We start from the raw sequence: 25030 nt of genomic DNA, 5'->3' as shown, positions 1-25030 counted from the left end.
TAAACTGAAACTTAAAGACATCAGGATGAAAATACAGCAATGCATTGTGGGTGAAAAAAGTAAAATATTGGACAAGATGGTGGTTTTGTTCAAAGTTTCCAGACAGTCTGTGCACATGTTGAAAACATGGTTGTAGTTATAGAGCAGGTCTGTTCACTGACCTCCACCTCGCTAACATAAGGCTGCAGGATCGTCCAATCAGACTCTGAGCTGGAGAAGAAAACAGAATGAAATGATTAAACTTCTGATAATTCTCAGATGTGTCTGACCAACAGGTCACTGTGTTCACATGATGAAACGTCAGACACTCAGCTCAGACTGTTTTCTACATCGAACTCTGCTGATGAAATGAGACAAACGAAGGTCAGTTAGTCTCAGAATAAATCCTGCTCTCAGATTATAACATCATGTCACATAAATCAGTCCTCACATGTAAACAGAAGGTTACAGAGTCAATCACAGAACACCTACGACCAGATTCTGATCGGTCCGCTATAAGTCTGGATTTTTAAGAAGAAGTTTCTATTCCAAGATGGCTCCTCATTCAGTCCAATGAGAGCTGCTCAAGACGTCTGTGTTGTTGAGCAGTAGAGTCCTCTGACTTCCTCCGCTGACTTCCTGCTGGATCAACGGCATGGAAATATTTATTTTACATTTGTTAACTGTCATCAGTTCTGACGATACAGGACGTGATGCTCAGAAAATATTATTTATTGTTTTACAGTCGTCACATGACCTGCAGTACCAACGGTGTCCACACTCAGCTGACAGGCAGGAAAACAAACCAGTTAAAGGTGAAAGGTCACAGGAGAGGTTACATCATTGTCTTTGCTAATCATCTTTTTTGTTAATCTAATTACAGTCAGCTATAAGCAGGTAATATATCAGCTCTACAGGCTACAATAAACACAGCTGAGTAAACTCATTTTTCACCATTTGTGTTGTTTGTTCTGTTGGTGTATTAAACCAAAACATGTTGATGTTCATTTCATTTTGATACAGTTTGTTGTGAACAGAAATAAATCAATCAAAATGGCTTCCTGGATACATTGATTAACTCAATCACATATTATCAAGAGAAACTGTATTAATGTTGGACTCGTCGATTACAGATTACATACACACGACTTCATTCCTTCAGTAATATGAGTTCATGACATTCTGCAGCAATCTGATCAGGACGGTTACAACAACATCACGTCTGCAGATTACAGACACGTGATTTTCTACCAAGAAATTACAGCTACAAAACATCCTATTGTCTGACAGCCTGGATTATGGGTACACCACATCCTACAGGATTACGGGTACACAGGGTCCTAGAGGATTACGGGTACACGGCATTCTACAGAATTAGGGGCACATAATTTCCATCAGAAATCCTGCTGAGATGATTACAGGTACATAACACACTGCGGGGAGAATTGCTTTATTCCCCGCAGAGTTTTATAACCTGATGTCCTGAAGGGTACATGACATCCTGCCAGGAGGATTACGATGAGAAGAGGTCATGTTGTTACCAGAGAGCTGCCATGAGTTTTCAATCAAGTCCCAGAGCTTCTGAACCATTTCAAAGTTTGATTTATTTCAGCGAAAGTTGAATGATGTCCAGTTTATGAGCTTGTGGAGAACGAACCATCAGAAACCCCTTTAAAAAGATCTAAACATGTTCAGAAGCGCTTCCTCTGAGATCAAACAATCTTCTGCATCTCCACGGATCAGTTGAGTGTTGTTGAGAAGTTCTGTCAGAACCATCAGTATATTTATTGTCCTCCATCCCCGTCAACATCCTCAGCTGTTGGATGGCTCTTCTGGTTTAAGTCGGATGGCCCAGGAGTTGGCGGACACAAGGTCTCCCCGTCGATGGATGCGGCAGGTATAAACGCCCTCGTTGAACTCGTTGGCAACGATGCGTAGGTCTCGGTCCTTCATGACGATGTAGCCAGGGATGGAGGTCAGGATCTGCTCGCCATCTTTGTACCAGCTGGACAAAAACAGCATGAAGACAGATTAAGATGTTTTATCTGGTTTAGATTGTTGGTCAGTTTTTTTTACTAGGGTTGGGCAATGTCGGCTGAATGAGCATATGACAACGTCTACAGTGAAACATCGTGATGGACGATGACATCGTTGTTTATGAATTTAAGGCAGCGTGTCTCCTCAGTGTTGTCGTAAGGCAGCACTTACATATTAGCTCACCACTGTAGCCACCGCTGTTTCCCACCGCTGCTCTGACATGAATCTCCAACTGTCTCAACCTGCAGAGGAAACTATCTCCCGGTATCACCAACATAAATCCCTGTGCCAGGTTTAACAGTGTTCTCGTCTCTGCACCACATGTCCGTAACCTAGCTTTGTTCAGCCTCATATGCATAAAACAACATTGGCCAAATAGCCGAGGAAGCTAAGCCGAGAAAACTGTGTATAAAAACGGCACGACTGAGAGAAACAGCAGCCCGCAGGATGCAGGAACCACTGTTGCCACAAATGTAACAGAGTGTCCTGGGTTCACCTAACAGAGCTGGTTTAATAAGAAAATAATAAACAGGACGTAATGTTAGTGCACTGAGCAGCAACATACTTCTTTTCATTACCTCTCCACACATATCACAACCAACAACAACTCTTGTCCAACAGCAACTCTGAGGTGACACAGCTCTTTATTGTGCTCTCTGGTCAGGGATCAGTAGTCGATGGCTGTCAGTCATTGACAAACGACAATTGGCCCAACCTTAATTTCTACAGGCCTTTATTTGGGACCAGACTTTTTTTGAAAGCTTTCAGCCACGTGTCATGGCCTTCCTCTGCGGATGGAGTATCGTCCCTTTATATGACAAATGGCAGTTATTCCGTTGGCCTGCTCAGGTCACTTCCTTGACAACTGGTCAGGAAGGCCATGAGAGGCGGTAGAAAGCTCTGGAAACAAGTTAGTTTGATATTGTGTTGAGAATTTGATCAAGACTGAACCCTCAGTTGTTTGTTTCACCTCATTTATATTTTTGTTTCACTTTATGATGATTGAACAATGAATGATCAATTGATCAGTCAATCGACTGAATTATTGTGATCAATATATATATATCAATATATAAAAGCTAAAATTACATTAAAGCCTCTGAAATGTCTCAGATTTTCTCTTTTGGACTTGATGGCTTCAGTCGTTTCAGTCGGTGAAACTATTTCTTACTTTCAGTCCTCCATTGATCCACTCACTCTTTATTTCTCACTGATCGGGTTTCATAAAGACCTCAGGGTGAAGTATTGATTGGCTGACCTGACTTTGGGCGGTGAGCGAGGGTTTTTGGTTCCACAGCGGAAACCCACCACCTTCCCCCGGGGAACCATCTTGATCTTGACGTTGGCCGGTGATGGTGTCGGTGTTGTAACTGCTTCCAAAGGCTCTGAGGACAGGAAATGAGAGTCATCCCAGAGACAGTTAGACAAACGGACATAGCTCAGAAGGAAAGTTAAGTTTCTGTCTGAACTTCCGGAGAGAGACCGTCAGAGAATCAACTGTGTTTAGGTTCTGACTCGTGACAGGATGACAGTTATGATGTCATCTCACCGTAGCAGAGGTCACAGCGCTGAGGACAGTTCTTCTTCATGAAGGTCTTCCTCCGCTCGCAGAAGCCGAGTCGAGCCCACGGGTCACACACTCGCTTCTTATCCACACAGCCTGCAAACACACGGACGGTCACACATCAGGGCTGGAAAAAACAGTCACCAACACCACCATGAAGACTGGACTACCAGTAGGTGCTGTGAGCAGCTGTGAGATAACACGACTGTCAGAACTGACAGCTGACTGACCGTAGAGTCTCTGGATGCCCCACACGTCATCCTGGGCGATGTTCCTCTGTCCCGTGTACGTGGCATTGGGATGCATCAGAGCCTGAGGGTCTCTGGAGTGCCACAGACCGAGAGCGTGACCGATCTCGTGAGCCGCCACCTGGACCAGGTCGTTCAGCCACACACCTGCAGGGTCACATGATCACACCTGATCATACCTAATCGCACCTGACTGCACCTGATCACACCTGACCACACCTGTACCTCTGACTGCTACATTACATATCAGCTCATAATACCATTAACACATGAAACAATACACTCCTGCAGTTTGTAGTACTGTAGTTCTGTAGTAGTACTGTAGTTCTGTAGTAATACTGTAGTTCTGTAGTAATACTGTAGTCAGGGCCGGCCCGTGCATATCTGCCGCTCTAGGCGAAAAAACAATTATGCCGCCCCTAAGCCTACATTTGCAACGTACTGGTCCATACCAGCAACAACACACAAACTGCAATGTGTCATACACAAAGCAAAAACCACCAACAACACACAAACGCTAATACGTTATACACATAACGCAAAAAGTCTAGTGCAACAATAAAATATGTATGACGCAACATGTGGGCATTTTGTGGATCCATATACAAATAATGCACCAAACCACAATAACTCCAATAATCTGGTTCCAAATTATTTACAGCAATCACGACAGCACATATATATTTTCCAAATAATACAATTTCAGCTCCTCAAACTAAATAATAACAGTGCAAATCTCTCCAACACACCACTTTCTCATATGCATCAAACACAGACATATAAGATATGCGTAAGCACATATAATCAGCAACTTAAAAGGCTAAAGAGTAAATAAAGCTTACCTTTCAGAAGTGTACACACTTGGCAATATCCTGACTTTCTCGTTGGCTTGGCGGTAGATTTGAAGGCAGGCTGCCGTCTGCTGTTGTGGCCCTGCTAACATTAGCACCCGCTGTTTCTTGTGGAGAAATGCCAGTAGTTGTCTTGGCAATCTCTTGACATGGCAATGGACATGATGACAGATTTGAAGGCACAGTACCTGCTCTGGTGATGCTAACATTTGCACCTGCTTCCTCTTGTGGAGCAACGGCGGGAGTTGTGCTAACGTTAGCGGTCTTTGGTGATGCACTTGAAGGCTCGTCATCCTTACTAACACTCCCAGGATCAATGTACTTTTACAACGAATCCCTCTGTTTTTGGAGAGCTTGCTCCTTCAATAATCGCTTCTTTTTATATTCGGAACCAGATAATTTCGGTCGTTTAGACATCATTACCCTCCTCACATTGCATTTTTTTCAGAAATACAATCAAAATTGTTGGCAGTAGGCGGCAGCTACAATTGGCTCGTAAGAGCTGATTTGTGTGAGTGAGGCGGCTACAGGTTTAGCATGGTTGACACGTCTCAGCAGATCATACAGAACGCGTAGTCTAGTGAGCTTGCAGTTAGTTGATTTTGCTCATGAGTTGGCCCCGGCTGGCCCACATTTTGCTGCTCTAGGCAATCGCCTAGTTCGCCTACATGGACGAGCCGGCCCTGACTGTAGTACTGTAGTCCCTCAGTACAGTTACCTTGTTTCCAGCTGAACCGGGACTTCCCAAGGATCCAGAACTCGTGGTTGTCAAAGTGGATTTCTCCTCGTGGCGGCAGGAAGGCGTGAGCCAGCTCACCGTTCAGCCCGTCGAAACACGGGTGGAGAGGAGACCACCAGCAGTCAGTGTGGTTAAAGGTGTAGAAGCCTAACACACACACACACACACACACACACACACAGTATTTAATTTGTCTTCCTCTTTGTGTTTCTTTGTTTCTCTGTGCTGACTGAAGCTCCGCCTACCGATAGTGATGTCAGCGGTGGCGTTGCCGTTGGTGACCTCAGTGAAGCTGAGAGGAGACACGTCGCTCCACTTAGTGAAGGCGATGCTGATGGCCTTCCTCGTGTCTTCCACGTTCAGAGTGTTAGGAAACTTTATGATCCTGAGAGACAGACAGGCAGAGAGACAGACAGGCAGAGAGACAGACAGGCAGAGAAATAGACAGGTCAGAGAGACAGACAGGCAGAGAAACAGACAGGTAGAGAGAGACAGACAGGTAGTGAGAGAGACAGACAGGTATAAAGACAGACATGCAGAGAGACAGACAGGTAGAGAGACAGACAGGCAGAGAAACAGACAGGCAGAGAAATAGACAGGTAGAGAGAGACAGACAGGTAGAGAGACAGACAGGCAGAGAGACAGACAGGCAGAGAAATAGACAGGTAGAGAGAGACAGACAGGTAGAGAGACGGACAGGTAGAGAGACAGACAGGCAGAGAGACAGACAGGTAGAGAGAGACAGACAGGTAGTGAGAGAGACAGACAGGTATAAAGACAGACATGCAGAGAGACAGACAGGTAGAGAGACAGACAGGCAGAGAAACAGACAGGCAGAGAAATAGACAGGTAGAGAGACAGACAGGTCAGAGAGACGGACAGGTAGAGAGACAGACAGGTAGAGAGACAGACAGGCGGAGAGAAAGACAGGTAGTGAGAGAGACAGACAGGTCAGAGAGACAGACAGGTAGAGAGACAGACAGGCGGAGAGAAAGACAGGTAGGGAGACAGACAGGTCAGAGAGACAGACAGGTAGAGAGACAGACAGGCGGAGAGAAAGACAGGTAGAGAGACAGACAGGCAGGGAGACAGACAGGTCAGAGAGACAGACAGGTAGAGAGACAGACAGGTAGCGAGACAGACAGACAGGTAGAGACACAGACAGGTGGAGAGAAAGACAGGTAGGTAGGGAGACAGACAGGTAGAGAGATAGACAGGTAGCGAGACAGACAGGTATAAAGACAGACATGCAGAGAGACAGACAGGTAGCGAGAGACAGACATGCAGAGAGACAGACAGGTCAGAGAGACAGACAGGTAGCGAGACAGACAGGTAGAGAGACAGACAGGCAGGGAGACAGACAGGTCAGAGAGACAGACATGCAGAGAGACAGACAGGTAGAAAGACAGACATGCAGAGAGACAGACAGGTAGAAAGACAGACAGGCAGAGAAACAGACAGGTCAGAGAGACAGACAGGTAGACGTGACCTGTGTCCTGTGACCTCTACCTGTGTGTCCCGTGACCTCTGACCTCTACCTGTGTGTCCTGTGACCTCTACCTGTGTGTCCCGTGACCTCTGACCTCTACCTGTGTGTCCCGTGACCTCTACCTGTATGTCCCGTGACCTCTGACCTCTACCTGTGTCCCGTGACCTCTACCTGTATGTCCCGTGACCTCTGACCTCTACCTGTGTGTCCCGTGACCTCTACCTGTGTGTCCTGTGACCTCTGACCTCTACCTGTATGTCCCGTGACCTCTACCTGTATGTCCTGTGACCTCTGACCTCTACCTGTATGTCCCGTGACCTCTACCTGTATGTCCTGTGACCTCTGACCTCTACCTGTATGTCCCGTGACCTCTGACCTCTAGCTGTTTCCCGTGACCTCTACCTGTATGTCCCGCGACCTCTGACCTCTACCTGTATGTCCCGTGACCTCTGACCTCTACCTGTATGTCCCGTGACCTCTGACCTCTACCTGTGTCCTGTGACCTCTACCTGTATGTCCCGTGACCTCTGACCTCTACCTGTGTCCTGTGACCTCTACCTGTATGTCCCGTGACCTCTGACCTCTACCTGTGTCCCGTGACCTCTACCTGTGTGTCCCGTGACCTCTGACCTCTACCTGTGTGTCACGTGACCTCTACCTGTGTGTCCCGTGACCTCTGACCTCTACCTGTGTCCTGTGACCTCTACCTGTGTCCTGTGACCTCTACCTGTGTCCTGTGACCTCTACCTGTATGTCCCGTGACCTCTGACCTCTACCTGTGTCCCGTGACCTCTACCTGTGTGTCCCGTGACCTCTGACCTCTACCTGTGTGTCCCATGACCTCTACCTGTATGTCCCGTGACCTCTGACCTCTACCTGTGTCCCGTGACCTCTACCTGTATGTCCCGTGACCTCTGACCTCTACCTGTGTTTCCCGTGACCTCTACCTGTGTGTCCCGTGACCTCTACCTGTATGTCCCGTGACCTCTGACCTCTACCTGTATGTGAGGTTGTGGTGCGTCCACTTGTGTCCGACGGGGTTGATGGCGTAGCGTTTGTGTCTGGTCTCCGTCACTCTGCTGCTGCCAGCAGTCTGAAAAACACACAAACCAGAATCTTTAGCCAATCAGCAGGTTCACGGTTGATGATGACATCACTTCCTCTCGATGATGTCATTAACTCTGAATGAAAGTGTATCAGAAAATCTCTCTGAACGACTCCCAGGGTGCATTTCACCAACAGACATCCAATCAGGTTTTCACTGTCAGTCACCATGGCGACGTGTTTGTTATTCACAGTCACTCTGATCCACACCGCTGACGTGCTGAGGCTCATGGGAAATGTAGTATTGAGTCTCAATGAAGTGAAGAAAAAACACATTTATCGGTGAGAACATCAAGCTTCAGATAAGTCTGATCAATGAGTCTGATCGATGAGTCTGATTGGCTGACAGCAGATCAGCTGACTCAACAGTAAACTTCAAAGTTTCCACATGAACAAAGTTTGAGACGTGGCACAAAAAGTCTGATTGACTACAGATGTGAAACACTTCCTCTCCTTTCTTTCTTTCTTTCTTTCTTTCTTTCCTGTGTTGCCCCTTTGATCCCTCCTCCCCCTCCCCCTCCTCCTCCCCCTCCCCCTGCTCCTCCTCCCCCTCCTCTTCCTCCCTCCCCTCCTCCTCCTCCTCCCCCTCCTCTTCCTCCCTCCCCTCCTCCTCCTCCTCCCCCTCCTCTTCCTCCTCCCCCCCTCCTCCTCCCCCTCCTCTTCCTCCTCCCCCTCCTCTTCCTCCTCCCCCCCCTCCTCCTCCCCCTCCTCTTCCTCCCTCCCCTCCTCCTCCTCCTGCTCCTCCTCTTCCTCTTCCTCCCCCTCTCAGTTATCTGTCACCCACATGTGAACCTCCTCTGCTCCTCCAGTCCTTCTGAACTGAACCTCAGCTGGACTCACTTCACTTCCTGTACTGACTGTAAACATCATCATCAACAACAGACCGCCACAATAAAAGCCGGGTTGTCCAGTGCTGAAACTGTTTGAGTTGTTTAAAGTTGAATCTGGAGACAAGTTGTTTGTCATCTCAGTGACACAGTCTGGTGTCACTGAGACTGTTTGTTTCAGGCTGTTTCAGACTGGTTGTTTCAGACTGTTTGTTTCAGGTTGTTTCAGGCTGTTTCAGACTGTTTCAGGCTGTTTCAGGCTGTTTCAGACTGTCTGTTTCAGACTGTTTCAGGCTGTTTCAGGCTGTTTCAGACTGTCTGTTTCAGGCTGTTTCAGACTGTTTCAGACTGTTGGTCTCAGGCTGGTTGTTTCAGACTGTTTCAGACTGTTTGTTTCAGACTGTTTCATAAGGTTTGTTTCAGACTGTTTCAGGCTGTTTGTTTCAGACTGTTTGTTTCAGACTGTTTACGACTGTTTCAGGCTGTTTCAGACTGTTTGTTTCAGGCTGTTTCAGAGTGTTTCAGACTGTTTGTTTCAGACTGTTTCAGGCTGTTTCAGACTGTTTCAGACTGTTTCAGAATGTTTCAGACTGTTTGTTTCAGACTGTTTCAGGCTGTTTGTTTCAGGCTGTTTCAGACTGTGTGTTTCAGACTGTTTGTTTCCGGCTGTTTCAGACTGTTTCAGGCTGTTTGTTTCAGACTGTTTCAGACTGTTTCAGAATGTTTGTTTCAAACTGTTTGTTTCAGACTGTTTCAGGCTGTTTCAGACTGTCTGTTTCAGACTGTTTGTTTCAGACTGTTTCAGGCTGTTTGTTTCAGACTGTTTCAGGCTGTTTCAGACTGTCTGTTTCAGACTGTTTGTTTCAGACTGTTTCAGAATGTTTGTTTCAGGCTGTTTCAGAATGTTTCAGACTGTTTGTTTCAGACTGTTTGTTTCAGACTGTTTCAGACTGTTTGTTACAGACTGTTTCAGACTGTTTGTTTCAGGCTGTTTCAGACTGTTTGTTTCAGACTGTTTCAGGCTGTTTGTTTCAGACTGTTTGTTTCAGAATGTTTCAGACTGTTTGTTCCAGACTGTTTCGGACTGTTTGTTTCAGACTGTTTCAGAATGTTTCAGACTGTTTGTTTCAGACTGTTTGTTTCAGACTGTTTCAGAATGTTTCAGACTGTTTGTTTCAGACTGTTTCAGAATGTTTCAGACTGTTCCAGACTGTTTCAGACTGTTTGTTTCAGACTGTTTGTTTCAGACTGTTTCAGGCTGTTTGTTTCAGACTGTTTGTTTCACAATGTTTCAGACTGTTTGTTCCAGACTGTTTCGGACTGTTTGTTCCAGACTGTTTCAGACTGTTTGTTTCAGACTGTTTCAGACTGTTTGTTTCAGACTGTTTCAGAATGTTTCAGACTGTTTGTTTCAGACTGTTTGTTTCAGACTGTTTCAGACTGTTTGTTTCAGACTGTTTAAATGTTTCATATTAAATGTTTCAGACTGTTTGTTTCAGACTGTTTCAGACTGTTTCAGACTGTTTGTTTCAGACTGTTTCAGACTGTTTGTTTCAGACTGTTTCAGAATGTTTGTTTCAGACTGTTTGTTTCAGACTGTTTCAGACTGTTTGTTCCAGGCCGTTTAAATGTTTCATATTAAATGTTTCAGACTGTTTGTTTCAGAATGTTTCAGACTGTTTGTTTCAGAATGTTTCAGAATGTTTCAGACTGTTTCAGAATGTTTCAGACTGTTTGTTTCAGACTGTTTCAGACTGTTTGTTTCAGACTGTTTGTTTCAGACTGTTTCAGACTGTTTGTTTCAGACTGTTTGTTTCAGACTGTTTCAGACTGTTTCAGACTGTTTGTTTCAGACTGTTTCAGACTGTTTGTTTCAGACTGTTTCAGACTGTTTCAGACTGTTTGTTTCAGACTGTTTCAGACTGTTTGTTTCAGACTGTTTGTTTCAGACTGTTTCAGACTGTTTCAGACTGTTTGTTCCAGGCTGTTTGTTTCAGACTGTTTCAGACTGTTTGTTTCAGACTGTTTGTTTCAGACTGTTTCAGACTGTTTGTTTCAGACTGTTTCAGACTGTTTCAGACTGTTTCAGACTGTTTCAGACTGTTTGTTTCAGACTGTTTCAGACTGTTTGTTTCAGACTGTTTCAGACTGTTTCAGACTGTTTGTTTCAGACTGTTTCAGACTGTTTCAGACTGTTTGTTTCAGACTGTTTCAGACTGTTTGTTTCAGACTGTTCCAGGCTGTTTCAGACTGTTTCAGACTGTTTGTTTCAGACTGTTTCAGACTGTTTCAGACTGTTTCAGACTGTTCCAGGCTGTTTCAGACTGTTTGTTTCAGACTGTTTCAGACTGTTTGTTTCAGACTGTTTCAGACTGTTTGTTTCAGACTGTTTCAGACTGTTTCAGACTGTTTGTTCCAGACTGTTTCAGACTGTTTGTTCCAGACTGTTTCAGACTGTTTGTTTCAGACTGTTTCAGACTGTTTGTTTCAGACTGTTTGTTTCAGACTGTTTCAGACTGTTTCAGACTGTTTGTTTCAGACTGTTTCAGACTGTTTGTTTCAGACTGTTTCAGACTGTTTCAGACTGTTTGTTTCAGACTGTTTCAGACTGTTTGTTTCAGACTGTTTCAGACTGTTTCAGACTGTTTGTTTCAGACTGTTTCAGACTGTTTGTTTCAGACTGTTTCAGACTGTTTGTTTCAGACTGTTTCAGACTGTTTCAGACTGTTTCAGACTGTTTCAGACTGTTTCAGACTGTTTGTTTCAGACTGTTTCAGACTGTTTGTTTCAGACTGTTTCAGACTGTTTCAGACTGTTTCAGACTGTTTCAGACTGTTTCAGACTGTTTGTTCCAGGCCGTTTAAATGTTTCATATTAAATGTTTCATGTTAAGTGACACAAATAGGCTGAAAGTAACTAATTACATCTACTCAAAGTATTTTTCAAGTCAGAATACATTACACCAGGTAATCTACTCAGTTACTTTCAGTCATGGTTGAGTACAAAGTGAATTAATATGTAAAGCTTTGATTGATCACCTGCTATTGATCATCAAACATCAACAGTTAAAATGTAACTAATACTCTGAAGAATACTTTGTACTTTTACTGAAGTATTATTTGATTTCATTATTGATCATTTTATTGATCGATTGATCAGCTGTTTGTCTGTAAAATGTGGATCAGTGTCGTCACAGAGAAACTGACTCAAACTGATCAGTAATTAATTAATAAAACAGTTGAAGACTCATTTAACAGGTGATAATAATTGATTGATCAGCTGGCCTGTTACAGTTTTGAACCAATCAGAGCTCACCTGGTTCAGGTTCATTGATGAAGAAGCTGTTTGAGTCCTCTGATAGATTTTAAATACCGACAGGATCAATAAATCATGAGAAGAGGAAATATTGAATATTGATTAAAGTTTGAAATGATCTGTGTTTCATTCCCTCTCTACACACTCATGTAATGATTGATTGGTGATATTGGATATTGGTTTGTTTTCACTTCACTTATTATTTGGATTATTGATTATTATTATTGAGTCCAACATAATGAGAACAAACAATTGACAGCAGAGAACCGATAGATGTTTACAGAAGAATGATCGTAGTTTTGATCGATTAATGATCAAAACTGATGATCAGAAGTGATATTTTGTTATTATCGATCAATAATTCTGAACTATTTGATCAATCAGCTGATTTCATCTGGTTTATGTGACTGAAACAATTTAACACGACGACTCATTGATACGTGATTGATTGATCAGTGATTGATTGATAAGTGAGTTCACTGACCTGCGGCCTCACAGAAGCTCCGCTCACCTTCATCACCACCATCATCATCATCACCGTCAGCAGAGGAGGATCCATGATGAGACTCTACACAGTCCGACACATGACCCGCCGCCAATCATCAATCAATCAATCAATTAATCCGTCAGTCAGTCAGTCTGTGCGCGTGTCCACAGAAAGCGTCTCCACGCCGTGAGTCCAGGTCTCCTCGGGTCCTGGGTCGGGTTGTACCTCGAGGACCATGAAAAACAATCGGTCCTGATCCGTGCTTAGAAGAGAAGAGGGTCTGAGAACGGGCTGGGCCGGGTCGAGCTGCTCCTGGTCCCGGTCCTGGTGCGTCCCACTCCGCTCTAGAACAAAGTGAGGGGAAGTTCCCGGACAGTGCGCTCGCTACTGCAGTGGGGCCGGTCTGGAGGGGCGGGGTCAGGTGTGTGTGTGTGTGTGTGTGTGTGTGTGTGTGTGTGTGTGTGTGTGTGTGTGTGTGTGTGTGTGTGTGTGTGTGTGTGTGTGTGAGCGGTGTCCTTTTACACACTGACTGTTTAACTCTTCACGGTCTGAATCTCAATAATCTGAGTTAAACTGTTTTTCTCGTTGTGTGTTTGTGTCTGTTCTGGATCAGCTGCACACAAACAGACCCAGACGTGGTTCCGGTTCCTGTTGTTGTCTCTGGGGGCCCTCGGGGTTCGGGGCCACAGGTAGGGCCACCCCGAGGTGTTTTCCCAGCAGCAGTCCAGATGTGCAGAGTTTGTCTTGTCTCTGTGAGAACATCTGTCCAAACAGAGACGCACTCAGAGAGGCTGATCTGATCCGTGAGACACAGACAAGTGATTAGAGATGAACTCTGACAGAAATACATCAGAACATCAGGAAATGAGGACATCAGAACATCAGGACATCAGGACATCAGAACGTGAACATATCAGCACATCAGGACATGAAGACACCAGAACATCAGAACATGAAAATATCAGAACATGAGGACATGAGGACACCAGAACATCAGAACATGAATATATCAGAACATCAGGACATGAGGACACCAGAACATCAGAACATGAAAATATCAGAACATCAGGATATGAGGACATCAGTACATCAGAACATCAGGACATCAGAACATCAGGATATCAGGACATCAGAACAGCAAAACAGCAGAACATGAAAATATCAGAACATGAGGACATCAGGACATCAAGACATGAGAACATGAGAACATGAGAACATAAAAATATCAGAACATCAGAACATGAGGACATCAGGACATCGGAACATCAAGACATGAGAACATGAGAACATGAGAACATAAAAATATCAGAACATGAGGACATCAGGACATCAGGACATGAAAATGTCAGAACATCAGAACATCAGGACATCAGAACATGAAAATATCACATCAGAACATCAGGACACCAGAACATCAGGACATCAAGACATCAAGACATCAAGACATCAGAACATCAGGACACCAGAACATCAGGACATCAAGACATCAAGACATCAGAACATCAGGACACCAAGACATCAGAACATGAGAACATGAAAACATGAGGACATCAGAACATCAGAACATGAAAATATCAGGACATCAGAACATCAGGACATGAGGACATCAAGACATCAGAACATCAGAACATGAGGACATCAGGACATCAGAACATCAGGACATCAAGACATGAGAACATGAGAACATGGGGATATCAGGACATGAGGACATTAGAACATCAGGACATCAGGACATCAAGACATGAGAACGTAAGGACATGGGGGCATCAGAACCTGAGAACATCAGGACACCAGGACATGAGAACATTAGGACATCAGGACATCAGCACATGAGAACCTGAGTACATCAGGACATAAGAACATCAGAAGATCAGAACATGAGAACGTCAGAACATCAGGACATCAGAACATGAGAACATCAGGATACCAGGACATGAGAACATCAGGACATCAGAGCATGAGAACATCAGGACATCAGAATATGAGAACATCAGAACATGAGAACATCAGAAAATGAGAACATAAGAACATTAGGACATCAGAACATGAGAACCCGAGAACATGAGAACATCAGGACATCAGAACATCAGGACACCAGGACATGAGAACATCAGAACATCAGGACATCAGAATATGAGAACATCAGGACATCAGAACATCAGAGCATGAGAACATCAGGACATCAGAACATCAGGACACCAGGACATGAGACCATCGGGACATGAGAAAATCAGAACATCAGGACATTGGAACATGAGAAAATCAGAACATCAGGACATTGGAACATCAGAACGTCAGGACACGAGAACATCAGATCATCAGAACATCAGGACATCAAGACATCAAGACATCAGAACATGAGAACATGAAAATATGAGGACATCAGAACATGAAAATATCAGAACACCAGGACATGAGGACATCAGAACATCAGGACATCAGAACATGAAAATATCAGAACACCAGGACATGAGGACATCAGAACATCAGGACATGAGAACATGAGGACATGAGGACATCAAGACATCAGAACATGAGGACATGGGGACATCAGAACATGAGGACATCAAGACATCAGAACATGAGGACATGGGGACATCAGGACATGAGAACATCAGAACATGAGAAAATGAGAACATGAGAACATCAGGACATCAGGACATCAGAACATGAGAACATCAGGACACCAGGACATGAGAACATTAGGACATCAGCACATCGGAACATGAGAACCTGACAACATGTAAACATGAGAACATTAGGACATCAGGACATCAGAAGATCAGAACATGAGAACATCAGGACATGAGGACATGAGAACATCAGGACATCAGAATATGAGAACATCAGGACATCAGAACATCAGAGCATGAGAACATGAGGACATCGGGACATCAGAACATGAGAACATCAGAATATGAGAACATCAGAACATCAGGACATCAGAACATGAGAACATCAGAATATCAGAACATCAGAACATCAGGATATCAGAACATGAGAACATCAGAATATCAGAACATCAGAACATGAGAAAATGAGAACATCAGGACATGAGAACATCAGGACACCAGGACATGAGAACATTAGGACATCAGCACATCGGAACATGAGAACCTGACAACATGTAAACATGAGAACATTAGGACATCAGAAGATCAGAACATGAGAACATCAGGACATGTGGACACCAGGACATGAGAACATCAGGACATCAGACTATGAGAACATCAGGACATCAGAATATGAGAACATCAGGACATCAGGACATCAGAGCATGAGAACATGAGGACATGAGAACATGAGAACATCAGAATATGAGAACATCAGAACATCAGGACATCAGAACATGAGAACCTGGGAACATCAGAACATCAGGACATGAGACCATCGGGACATCAGACCATCGGGACATCAGAACATGAGACCAGAACATCAGAACGTCAGGACATGAGAACATGAGAACATGAGAACATGAGAATGTCAGGACATGAGAATGTCAGGACAAGACATCAAGAGATCAGAACATGAGAACATCAAGACATCAGAACATCAGAACATGAAAATATCAGAACATCAGGACATCAAGACATCAGAACATGAGAACATGAAAATATGAGGACATCAGAACATGAAAATATCAGAACATGAGGACATCAAGACATGAGAACATGAGGACATGGGGACATCAGAACCTGAGAACATGAGAATATAAGGACGTCAAGAAATCAGAACATGAGAACATTAGAACATCAGGACATCAGAACATGAGCACATCAAGACATCAGAACATCAGTAGATCAGGACATCAGGACATCAGGACATGAGAACATCAAGACATGAGAACATCAGGACATGAGAACATCAAGACATCAGAACATGAGGACATCAGAACATTAGAACATCGGGACATGAGAACATCAGGACATTAGAACATCAAGACATCAGAACATGAGAACATCAGGACATGAGAACATCAAGACATCAGAACATGAGAACATCAGGACATTAGAACATCAAGACATTAGAACATCAGAACATCAAGTCATCAGAACATGAGAACATCAGGACACGAGAACATCAGGACTTGAGAACATCAAGACATCAGAACTTGAGAATATCAGGACATGAGAACATCAAGACATTAGAACACCAGAACATGAAGTCATCAGAACATCAGAACATTAGAACATGAGGACATCAGAACATCAGAACATCAGAACATTAGAACATGAGGACATCAGAACATCAGGACATGAGAACATCAAGACATTAGAACATGAGAACATCACGACATCAGAACATGAGAACATCAAGACATCAGAACATGAGAACATTAGAACATCAGGACATCAGAACATCAGGACATGAGAACATCAAGACATCAGGACATCAGAACATGAGAAAATCAAGACATCAGAACATCAGGACATGAGCACATCAGGACATCAGAACCTCAGGACATCAGAACATGAGGACATCAGGACATGAGAACATCAGAACATGAGAACACCAAGACATTAGAACATCATGACATCAGGACAGAGTGATACACTCCAGAACAGAGACTGAAGCAGGTCTCATATGGTTCTCTACATTTCTGAAATTGGTTCTAGGATTCTGCAGCATGAGGCGCCACTCAGATCAGGAGAACTCAGTGTGATTGTGATTACAGCCAGAGTCCAAACCAAACACATCACAGTTTAATTCATCTCTTTTAGTTTGATAATTAGACCTGTTGTGTTAATGAGGTGATGATATCGTATCAAAGACGTCTCACAGGGTCACACCTGTTCACAGGGTCACACCTGTTCACAGGGTCACACCTGTTCACAGGGTCACACCTGTTCACAGGTAACTGTATGAACCTACAGCATGTATGTGTATACACATGTTTATGTTCCATCTGAGGACGGAAACAAACAGTCAGAGTCATTGTGTTCCTCTCAGTCTTCATCACTGCAGCAGCTCCGTCACATGACTCACTGATTACTGCAGCTCATTAACAACACGACCACGGGACAATGAGAGCTGCTGACCTGCGCTTATTATTATTATTATGAGATTAGACTGATCTCAACAACGACGACAACACAATAAACAACAACTACAACAACACAATGAACAACGACACATTAAACGACAACAATAACGATGATGATGACAACAACACAATAAACAATGACAACAAAAACAAAAACAAAAACAACAACAACAGCAACAATGACAACAACACAATAAACAACAACTACAACAACAACACAATGAACACAATAAACAATGAAACAATAAACAATGACAACAAAAATAACAACAATGACAACAACACAATAATTAACGACACAATAAACAACTACATCAACAACAACACATCATTCACACTGGACTCAACCACTGTTGTGTTGTTTATTGTTGTGCTGTTGTTGTGTTGTTGTTGTGTTGTGTTGTTGTGCTGTCTACCAGCAATAGCTGCAGCAGCTCCTCGGTCACCTTCACGGGGAGACAAAGTGCCTGCGGAGCATCTTTCTCACAGCTCATCATATGCTGCATGTTAAGCAGCTCATTAAAGCTGCATTGTGAGCTGAATGAGGTTTGAATGCTGGCAGCTGAGCGGCCTGGCACAATCCCATCATGCACTGCAACAATGACCTCACTCTGACTCTGAGCCTCAGATCGATACGACTGAAACCTGAGAGCATGACTCGAAGTTTACCTGCTTGCTGACGAAGACAAAACGAAGAACAACACAATCATCAGTCTGACTGCATTAACATCAGACCTGCTGCTCACCTGCACAGGTGGGCGGAGCTATGACAGGAGTCATGTGAGGTCACCGGTGTAGACTGTGACCTCATACAATAAATGTTTCAGCGTAAATCATCGAAGTCTCCTGAACCTTCTTCAGGACTCCTTCACAGATGGACGTGACGAGCAGGATGGTCGTCTCAAACGACCGGAACGAGCAACACGTCCTCGTCTTGTGTTGTGATGTCTGTGTGTGACGTGTGTGTTGACACTGTATGAGAGCAGCAGATGTGAATCTCTGGTGTTCTCAGAGCTGCTAACATGCCGGCAGACTGTGGGAATGTATTCTGATGTGATGAATGAATCAGCTGATGAGGGTTTGATTGTGTGAATGTGACTGTGACTGATGTCGGTGTGAGCGGCTCTGCTGACGCAGTTTGTCACCATGGCAACAACAACACGTTCAAACAAACCCAGACCCGAGGAAACATCAGGAAGTGTCCCTCCGTCATGTACACCTGCTGCTCTGAGGCCCTGCGGGAGTTTCCCATCATGCCTCAGTGTTCCTGCCGCGGCCCCCGGGGGCCTCCTGGCAGCCGTCCAGCCGACCTCGAGGCCGGAGCGCCGGACTCTGAGAGGTGTGACGCCCAGAGAGACGAGCAGAGAGACGGAGGAGGAGATGGACCTTCAGCCCGAGCTGACAGACGAGGATTTAATTACACCTCTATCCATTCATCTGTCTATCACACACACACACACACACACTGAACACACACACACACACACTGAACACACACACACACTGAACACACACACACACACTGAACACACACACACACACACACACACTGAACACACACACACACACTGAACACACACACACACACTGAACACACACACACACACTGAACACACATACACACACACATACACTGAACACACACTGAACACACACACTGAACACACACACACACTGAACACACACACACTGAACACACACACACACACACACTGAACACACACACGCACACACACACACGCACACACACACACACACACACACACACACACACACACAGACACACACACACACACAAACACTTGTCTGGTTTCCATGGAGATGCACACAGGCCGTGTTGTTCTGGTCTCAGCTGATGTTTGAATCTTGTTTCTGATTTTAAACTTTTCAGATTTGAATATTTAGATTTTAACAGTTTGATTTAAAGAAATATTCCTCAGATTAATTAACTGATTATTAATTAACTTCTATAAAGTTGTGTAACTTATACAACTTTCAGAATTGAGGAGCCAGTGTCATCCAGTGTTCATGTCCTGGGATCCTACATTTCCCACAATGCACCAGTCACCAGAGACACAGAGGACATTATACTGAGTCTCTTCTATTTCAGTTAACCAAACTTGATATGTAAAAGGTTCGGTCCGTGGATCGGTCCAGGATCAGGTCCTGGTGGCAGCAGGGCGTCTCTCTCCTCATCAGTGTGTTCCAGCTGCTCCTGGAGGATCCTGAGGTGATCCCAGTCCAGATGAGATATCATTTATAATCCCACCAATATATTCTGGGTCTGGTACCAGTTGGACGTGCCCAGTGAACCTCCAAAGGATTTTGTTCAGATGTTGAGCAGCATCTCTACTCCGAGCTCCTCCAACAATCATGTCCGACATGTTGGAGGGTTTGTGTGTCTGGGAGCTGTTGTTGAGGGCAGAGGATCCTGGTTTGGGTCCTGAGGTCAGGACGGCCACTAGGGTCAGTACAAGTACAAGCTCACAAGAATGAAACAGGGCAGCAAAGACACCTCAATAAGAGCCAGACAGACCAGGACGAGGTCTGCAGTGAGTCAGGGACAGATTCAGACTGACTCAGTCCAACCCGTCTCCACCTCTCTTAAGCCTCACAGAAGGGCGTTGTCACACCCTGATTGGCTGAGAGGGGAACGCCCCCAAGCTGCTTCCACTCATTAATCAGGAGTCAGTCTGTCACCTGCACACAGCTGATCTGAGTCCACTGCCATCAGCCCAAAACACAGAAAGATAGCAAGTCCTACACTGCAAACAACAGGTCTGAGGACCAGCCAGTCAGGAGCACCGCTGGCTGAGGGTCCATGTAGTCGGCCATAAGTAACCTGCTGATGGTCGCTTCCCTCTCTATTGCATTGATGCTGCTGCCTCTCGATGCACAACCCAACCTGCCTCAGTGCTTCTCTGCACCTCATGTAAATACTGTAAACATCTTTTTAGTTTATTTAGTCTGTTTTATTCTATCTGACTTGTTTGTGTCTGTGTACAACTTCTCCATGTGCTTTAACTTTAACTTCCCCCGGGGCGGGGACTAATAAAGTTTTTAGAATTGAATTGAATTGAATATTCTAATGATGATAGAAACTGGAGATGTCCTCAGCGACTGAACGATTTGACTCTACGGTGGCTCTCATGTCTGTGGACAAGAAAACCAGTTTCCTAAAAGGTAAACAGGTTGAACCAACTTGGAACCAGCACTAGCACCAGACCAGGGGGGGGTTCCAGAGAGGACGTTCAACAAACTCTGAGTCTATCCCTGAACTCTGAGATGGGAAACTCTGAGTATCCGGTTCCAGAACAGCTGATCTGAATTAGTTCAATCAACTGTGAGTATGTTCACCTCGAGTTACGCGCGTGCACAACCACTATAAAAAGCCATCGTCAATGGAGCCCTGATACCAAGAGTGTCACCATGACAACAGAAAAAAAGAGGTGCAATCCAACAGGGGAAAAAGGACTTGGAAGCAGCTAAAACTGAAATATAAAAACATCATTCAAAAAGGTGAGGCATGTTTTGCCAGGCGATTGCACCTCACTTTGTTTTTAATTTTTTTTTTTTTTTTTAATTGACTTAGGCTGTTAAAGTAAATATTAATTCAGTGGCTACTTCAAACAGTAATGTAAACCCGAACCAAATTCTGTTTTAACACGTTCCCTCCCACTTAATACACCACTTAGTAGATTAAAACTTGATACGTTTACACATTTTTATTTTATATGTAGGCTACATTTAAAATGTGACGATGTGTACAGGAACACTCTGCTCAGCCGACAGAAAGAAGGCAGAGGCCCGAAAAACGGGGCTGAGGAGACGGCCCTCAGCCAAAAGTATGGCCGACCGGTGGCTGAAGGCATCCCGGGGGAAGCTCATCTGAGCCTGTTACCCACCAGGACACAAGTGCCTACATCAGATGCAAGTATACACTTGTGTCTTTTAAAAAAATAAAACATTTTTTATAAATATATAGCCTACTTTTTAATATATATATATATATATATATATATATATATATATATATATATATATATATATCCCCAACAGCTGTGGATGGTGTCATCTGCCTAGTTCAGCCTCCGACTGAAACAACTGAACACCCTGCAGCTGATCCATACTCAGATCTTGCTCAGATGGTAGTTCAAAGTAATCTGAAAGTTTCTTTTCCTGCATCACAGGAGGAGGATGGTGATGATGATGAAGAAACGCTGTCTGCTGCCACAGGGAGAGATCCAGAGAGGCCTACTGAAGTGTGTCTTATATTATGTATCTCTACTGGCAGTGGTCGACCCATTCACATTCCTTTACATCGTCGATGGAATATAGTTCGACATGTAGCCCACAGTGAAGTGATGAGCATCGATCGTGGACAAACAACCGGCACATTCTTGTCCTTCAACAGAACTTGGCTGGGCATCAGGAGGAGGGTCCATCACTTCCACAGCACAGCGTAATACAGTCAGATTTTCAGTCGCTACCATGTTAAATCTGTATGTAGATCTGTAGCAATTAAATGTTGTCCATATGTTTCCCAGTTACCAGTTAAGGAGTTGAACAGAGTGCAGCTCATGAGGACTATTGAAAAACAGAAAAGGGAACGGTCCTGGATCACAAGATAAGAAAAACAGACCTTGAAATTCTATTACTGGAGCGGCAGCTGAGGTGGCTGCACTGGTGAAATAGGTGAATGTGTTAATGGTTGGAACTATATTACAAATCCTAACTGTTGCTTTTTACTTATAGGGAATAAAGAAGAACCAAATCACATGTGAATTTGTCTTTATTTGACTGTTTTAATCAAAAGCAATTCCTGCTAATTAGGTCCCTTACAGCCCTTCCACCCCGGACATCTGCAGGGTGGATGGGGTGGTCTCCTCAGGGTCATTTATTTGAAGGGCAGGGCGTTGCTCTCCTCTAATAGTTGCAATATTATGGAGAACAACACAGGCCACAATGATGTCACATGCCCTCTCTGGGGTGACCCTGAGCTTACGCAGGCACTGGAACTGGGATTTGAGTATGCCAATGGTCATCTCAACCCGGGCTCTGGTCCTGCAGCGGGCCACATTAAAACGTTGTTAAGGGGGTCAACAGAGAGGGCTGGCATGGACAGCCTCGATCCCCCACTAGGTAGCCATCAAACTCTCCTGAAATTATAGAGGACACATTTGAGTGCATTAAAAAGGGAGACAAAGAACATTTGCACAAAGCTTTAGCTTCCTTACCACGTGCAAATCTGTTGCTCAGACTACACTCCCGGTAGATCCGGGAACCGTGCACAGAGCCGGGCCACTGGCTTCTACATGTGTAATGATGACAGGTTTGTATCCGGGGAACACCACCATCATTGGTAACAGGCGTTTCAGTGCAGGGTAACTCTCCTCACCGCTCTACACACTGTTGCCTTTCCGAAGTGCTCCGCATCCCCAATGTTGTAGAGAAAACTACCGTTTGCAAAAAAACGTAGCGATATGCATAAAATTTGCAGTGATGTGAGCGCACGTCCGCGGTGTGTGAGGTTGGTGATGTGTGGCCGGAGAATGTTCTCAAGATAAATTATACTGTTTGATGAAAAGCGGTAGCGTTCAAACAGATATTCCTCTGGAAATGACAGGACAGCTAATCTGGGTCGGAGGATTCTCTCGCGGCGTAAAGCATCACGAATTAGTTGAGCCTCGATATCAATCGGATTGGGAATGAATGGACAATCCATGTCAAACAGCTTTCTTCATGTGGGAGGAGACGGGTAGAAACTCAGCGTTTCTTCAGGTGAACCTGCCAGCGAGCAGGTTATGTTCACAGTCTGTTACCATGGTGACTGACCCAGAGTTTCAGTTACCTCTCTTTCTGGGACGGAAAACCCAGTTTCCCTCATCTCAGGGTTAACTTACTCTGAGTTTTCACAAAACCCGCTTTCTGGAACACCCCCCTGAACCAGCACGTGAAGTCCAGCAAAGCCAGCACAGAGAACCAGCAGTGATGAAGGTCGACTGAACACACTTGAACCCGTCACAAAGACCACAGCTGAGGCCAAACAGCTCGTACGCTCTTCTGCTGTGTGAGAGGAAATAACTCCCCACACCACCAGGTGGTGCTGCTCAGTCAGCCAAGCTGTTTAGGTCGTTACTTTAGACTTTGACTTTATTATCCTGAAGAGGTTCCGGTTTAACAACAGCACACAACAGAAACACACAACACCGAACATCAGCACACTGCTCAGAGCTCTGCAGCTCCACCCTGAGGACAGACGGGTGAGGTGCATGCTGGGTGGATGTGTGATGTGTCCTGGTCTGCTCAGGCTGCAGTGCATGAAATCTCTGTGAGGCTGGATGAAGATCAACCAGAGGATGAGGACCAACCAGAGGATGAAGACCAACCAGAGGATGAAGATCAACCAGAGGATGAAGATCAACCAGAGGATGAGGATCAACCAGAGGATGAAGATCAACCAGAGGATGAAGATCAACCAGAGGATGAGGATCAACCAGAGGATGAGGATCAACCAGAGGATGAAGACCAACCAGAGGATGAGGATCAACCAGAGGATGAAGATCAACCAGAGGATGAAGATCAACCAGAGGATGAGGATCCAGGCAGCATGTTGAAGCAGCAGCAGGTGAGGAGGGTAACACTGTGGTTCAACAGCAGGGGGAGACATGAGGAGCTAATGGTGGGCCGAAGAGGAGCTACAGAGGAGCTGCGGAGGAGCTAATGAGGAGCTGCGGAGGAGCTAATGAGGAGCTAATGAGGAGCTAAGGAGGAGCTAATGAGGAGCTAATGAGGAGCTAAGGAGGAGCTGCAGAGGAGCTAATGAGGAGCTAATGAGGAGCTGATGAGGAGCTGCGGAGGAGCTAATGAGGAGCTAAGGAGGAGCTAATGAGGAGCTAATGAGGAGCTAAGGAGGAGCTAATGAGGAGCTGCGGAGGAGCTAATGAGGAGCTAAGGAGGAGCTAATGAGGAGCTAATGAGGAGCTAAGGAGGAGCTAAGGAGGAGCTGCAGAGGAGCTAATGAGGAGCTAAGGAGGAGCTAATGAGGAGCTAAGGAGGAGCTAATGAGGAGCTGAAGAGGAGCTACGGAGGAGCTGCGGAGGAGCTAATGAGGAGCTAAGGAGGAGCTAATGAGGAGCTAATGAGGAGCTGTGGAGGTGGCGTGATGTCGGTGGTGACTGGAGTTTCAGAGATTCAAACGTCTGACTGATAAAAAAACTCCTTCAATCAAAATGACGTCATCTTACTGTAAACAACAAACTCATAAACATACAAATAACAGCTGATTTTCTGCATCGATCAGCAGAATTGTGTAGAATAAAATGACGTTATTTTAGCAGCTTTGT

At 44.8% G+C, this 25030-nt stretch overlaps 1 protein-coding gene across 3 annotated transcripts; it reads right to left on the bottom strand.

The window, feature by feature from the left end:
- Positions 1 to 25: 25 nt before the first annotated feature.
- On the bottom strand, positions 26 to 12995 carry mmp23bb (matrix metallopeptidase 23bb). Of its 3 annotated transcripts, none has more exons than XM_073489104.1 (8): positions 12638 to 12995; positions 7906 to 8000; positions 5664 to 5803; positions 5398 to 5565; positions 3811 to 3975; positions 3566 to 3676; positions 3275 to 3401; positions 26 to 210 (listed from the first exon to the last, which is right to left on the bottom strand). In XM_073489104.1, the coding sequence occupies exons 1-8, from the start codon at positions 12710 to 12712 to the stop codon at positions 90 to 92; spliced, it is 1002 nt and encodes a 333-aa protein (XP_073345205.1). In that variant the 5' UTR covers positions 12713 to 12995; the 3' UTR covers positions 26 to 89. The 3 variants fall into 3 exon arrangements, with proteins under 3 accessions (XP_073345205.1, XP_073345189.1, XP_073345196.1); XM_073489088.1 differs by having other exon boundaries at positions 124 to 1984; XM_073489095.1 differs by having other exon boundaries at positions 124 to 1984; positions 12665 to 12995.
- Positions 12996 to 25030: the final 12035 nt, after the last annotated feature.

This window comes from Pagrus major, chromosome 2 (genome assembly GCF_040436345.1).
Source record: "Pagrus major chromosome 2, Pma_NU_1.0".
Taxonomy (NCBI): Eukaryota; Metazoa; Chordata; class Actinopteri; order Spariformes; family Sparidae; genus Pagrus; species Pagrus major.
The sequence above is the reverse complement of the archived record's forward strand: the minus strand, read 5'-3'. Positions and strand labels throughout refer to the sequence as shown.

Coding starts and splice junctions, on each gene's coding strand:
- mmp23bb (XM_073489088.1), bottom strand. CDS start 12,712: ATGGATCCTCCTCTGCTGACGGTGATGATGATGATGGTGGTGATGAAG. Junction 5,566..5,663: donor CACCGCTGACATCACTATCG/GTAGGCGGAGCT, acceptor TGTGTGTGTTAG/GCTTCTACACCTTTAACCAC. Junction 3,402..3,565: donor GCGCTGTGACCTCTGCTACG/GTGAGATGACAT, acceptor TCCTGTCCTCAG/AGCCTTTGGAAGCAGTTACA.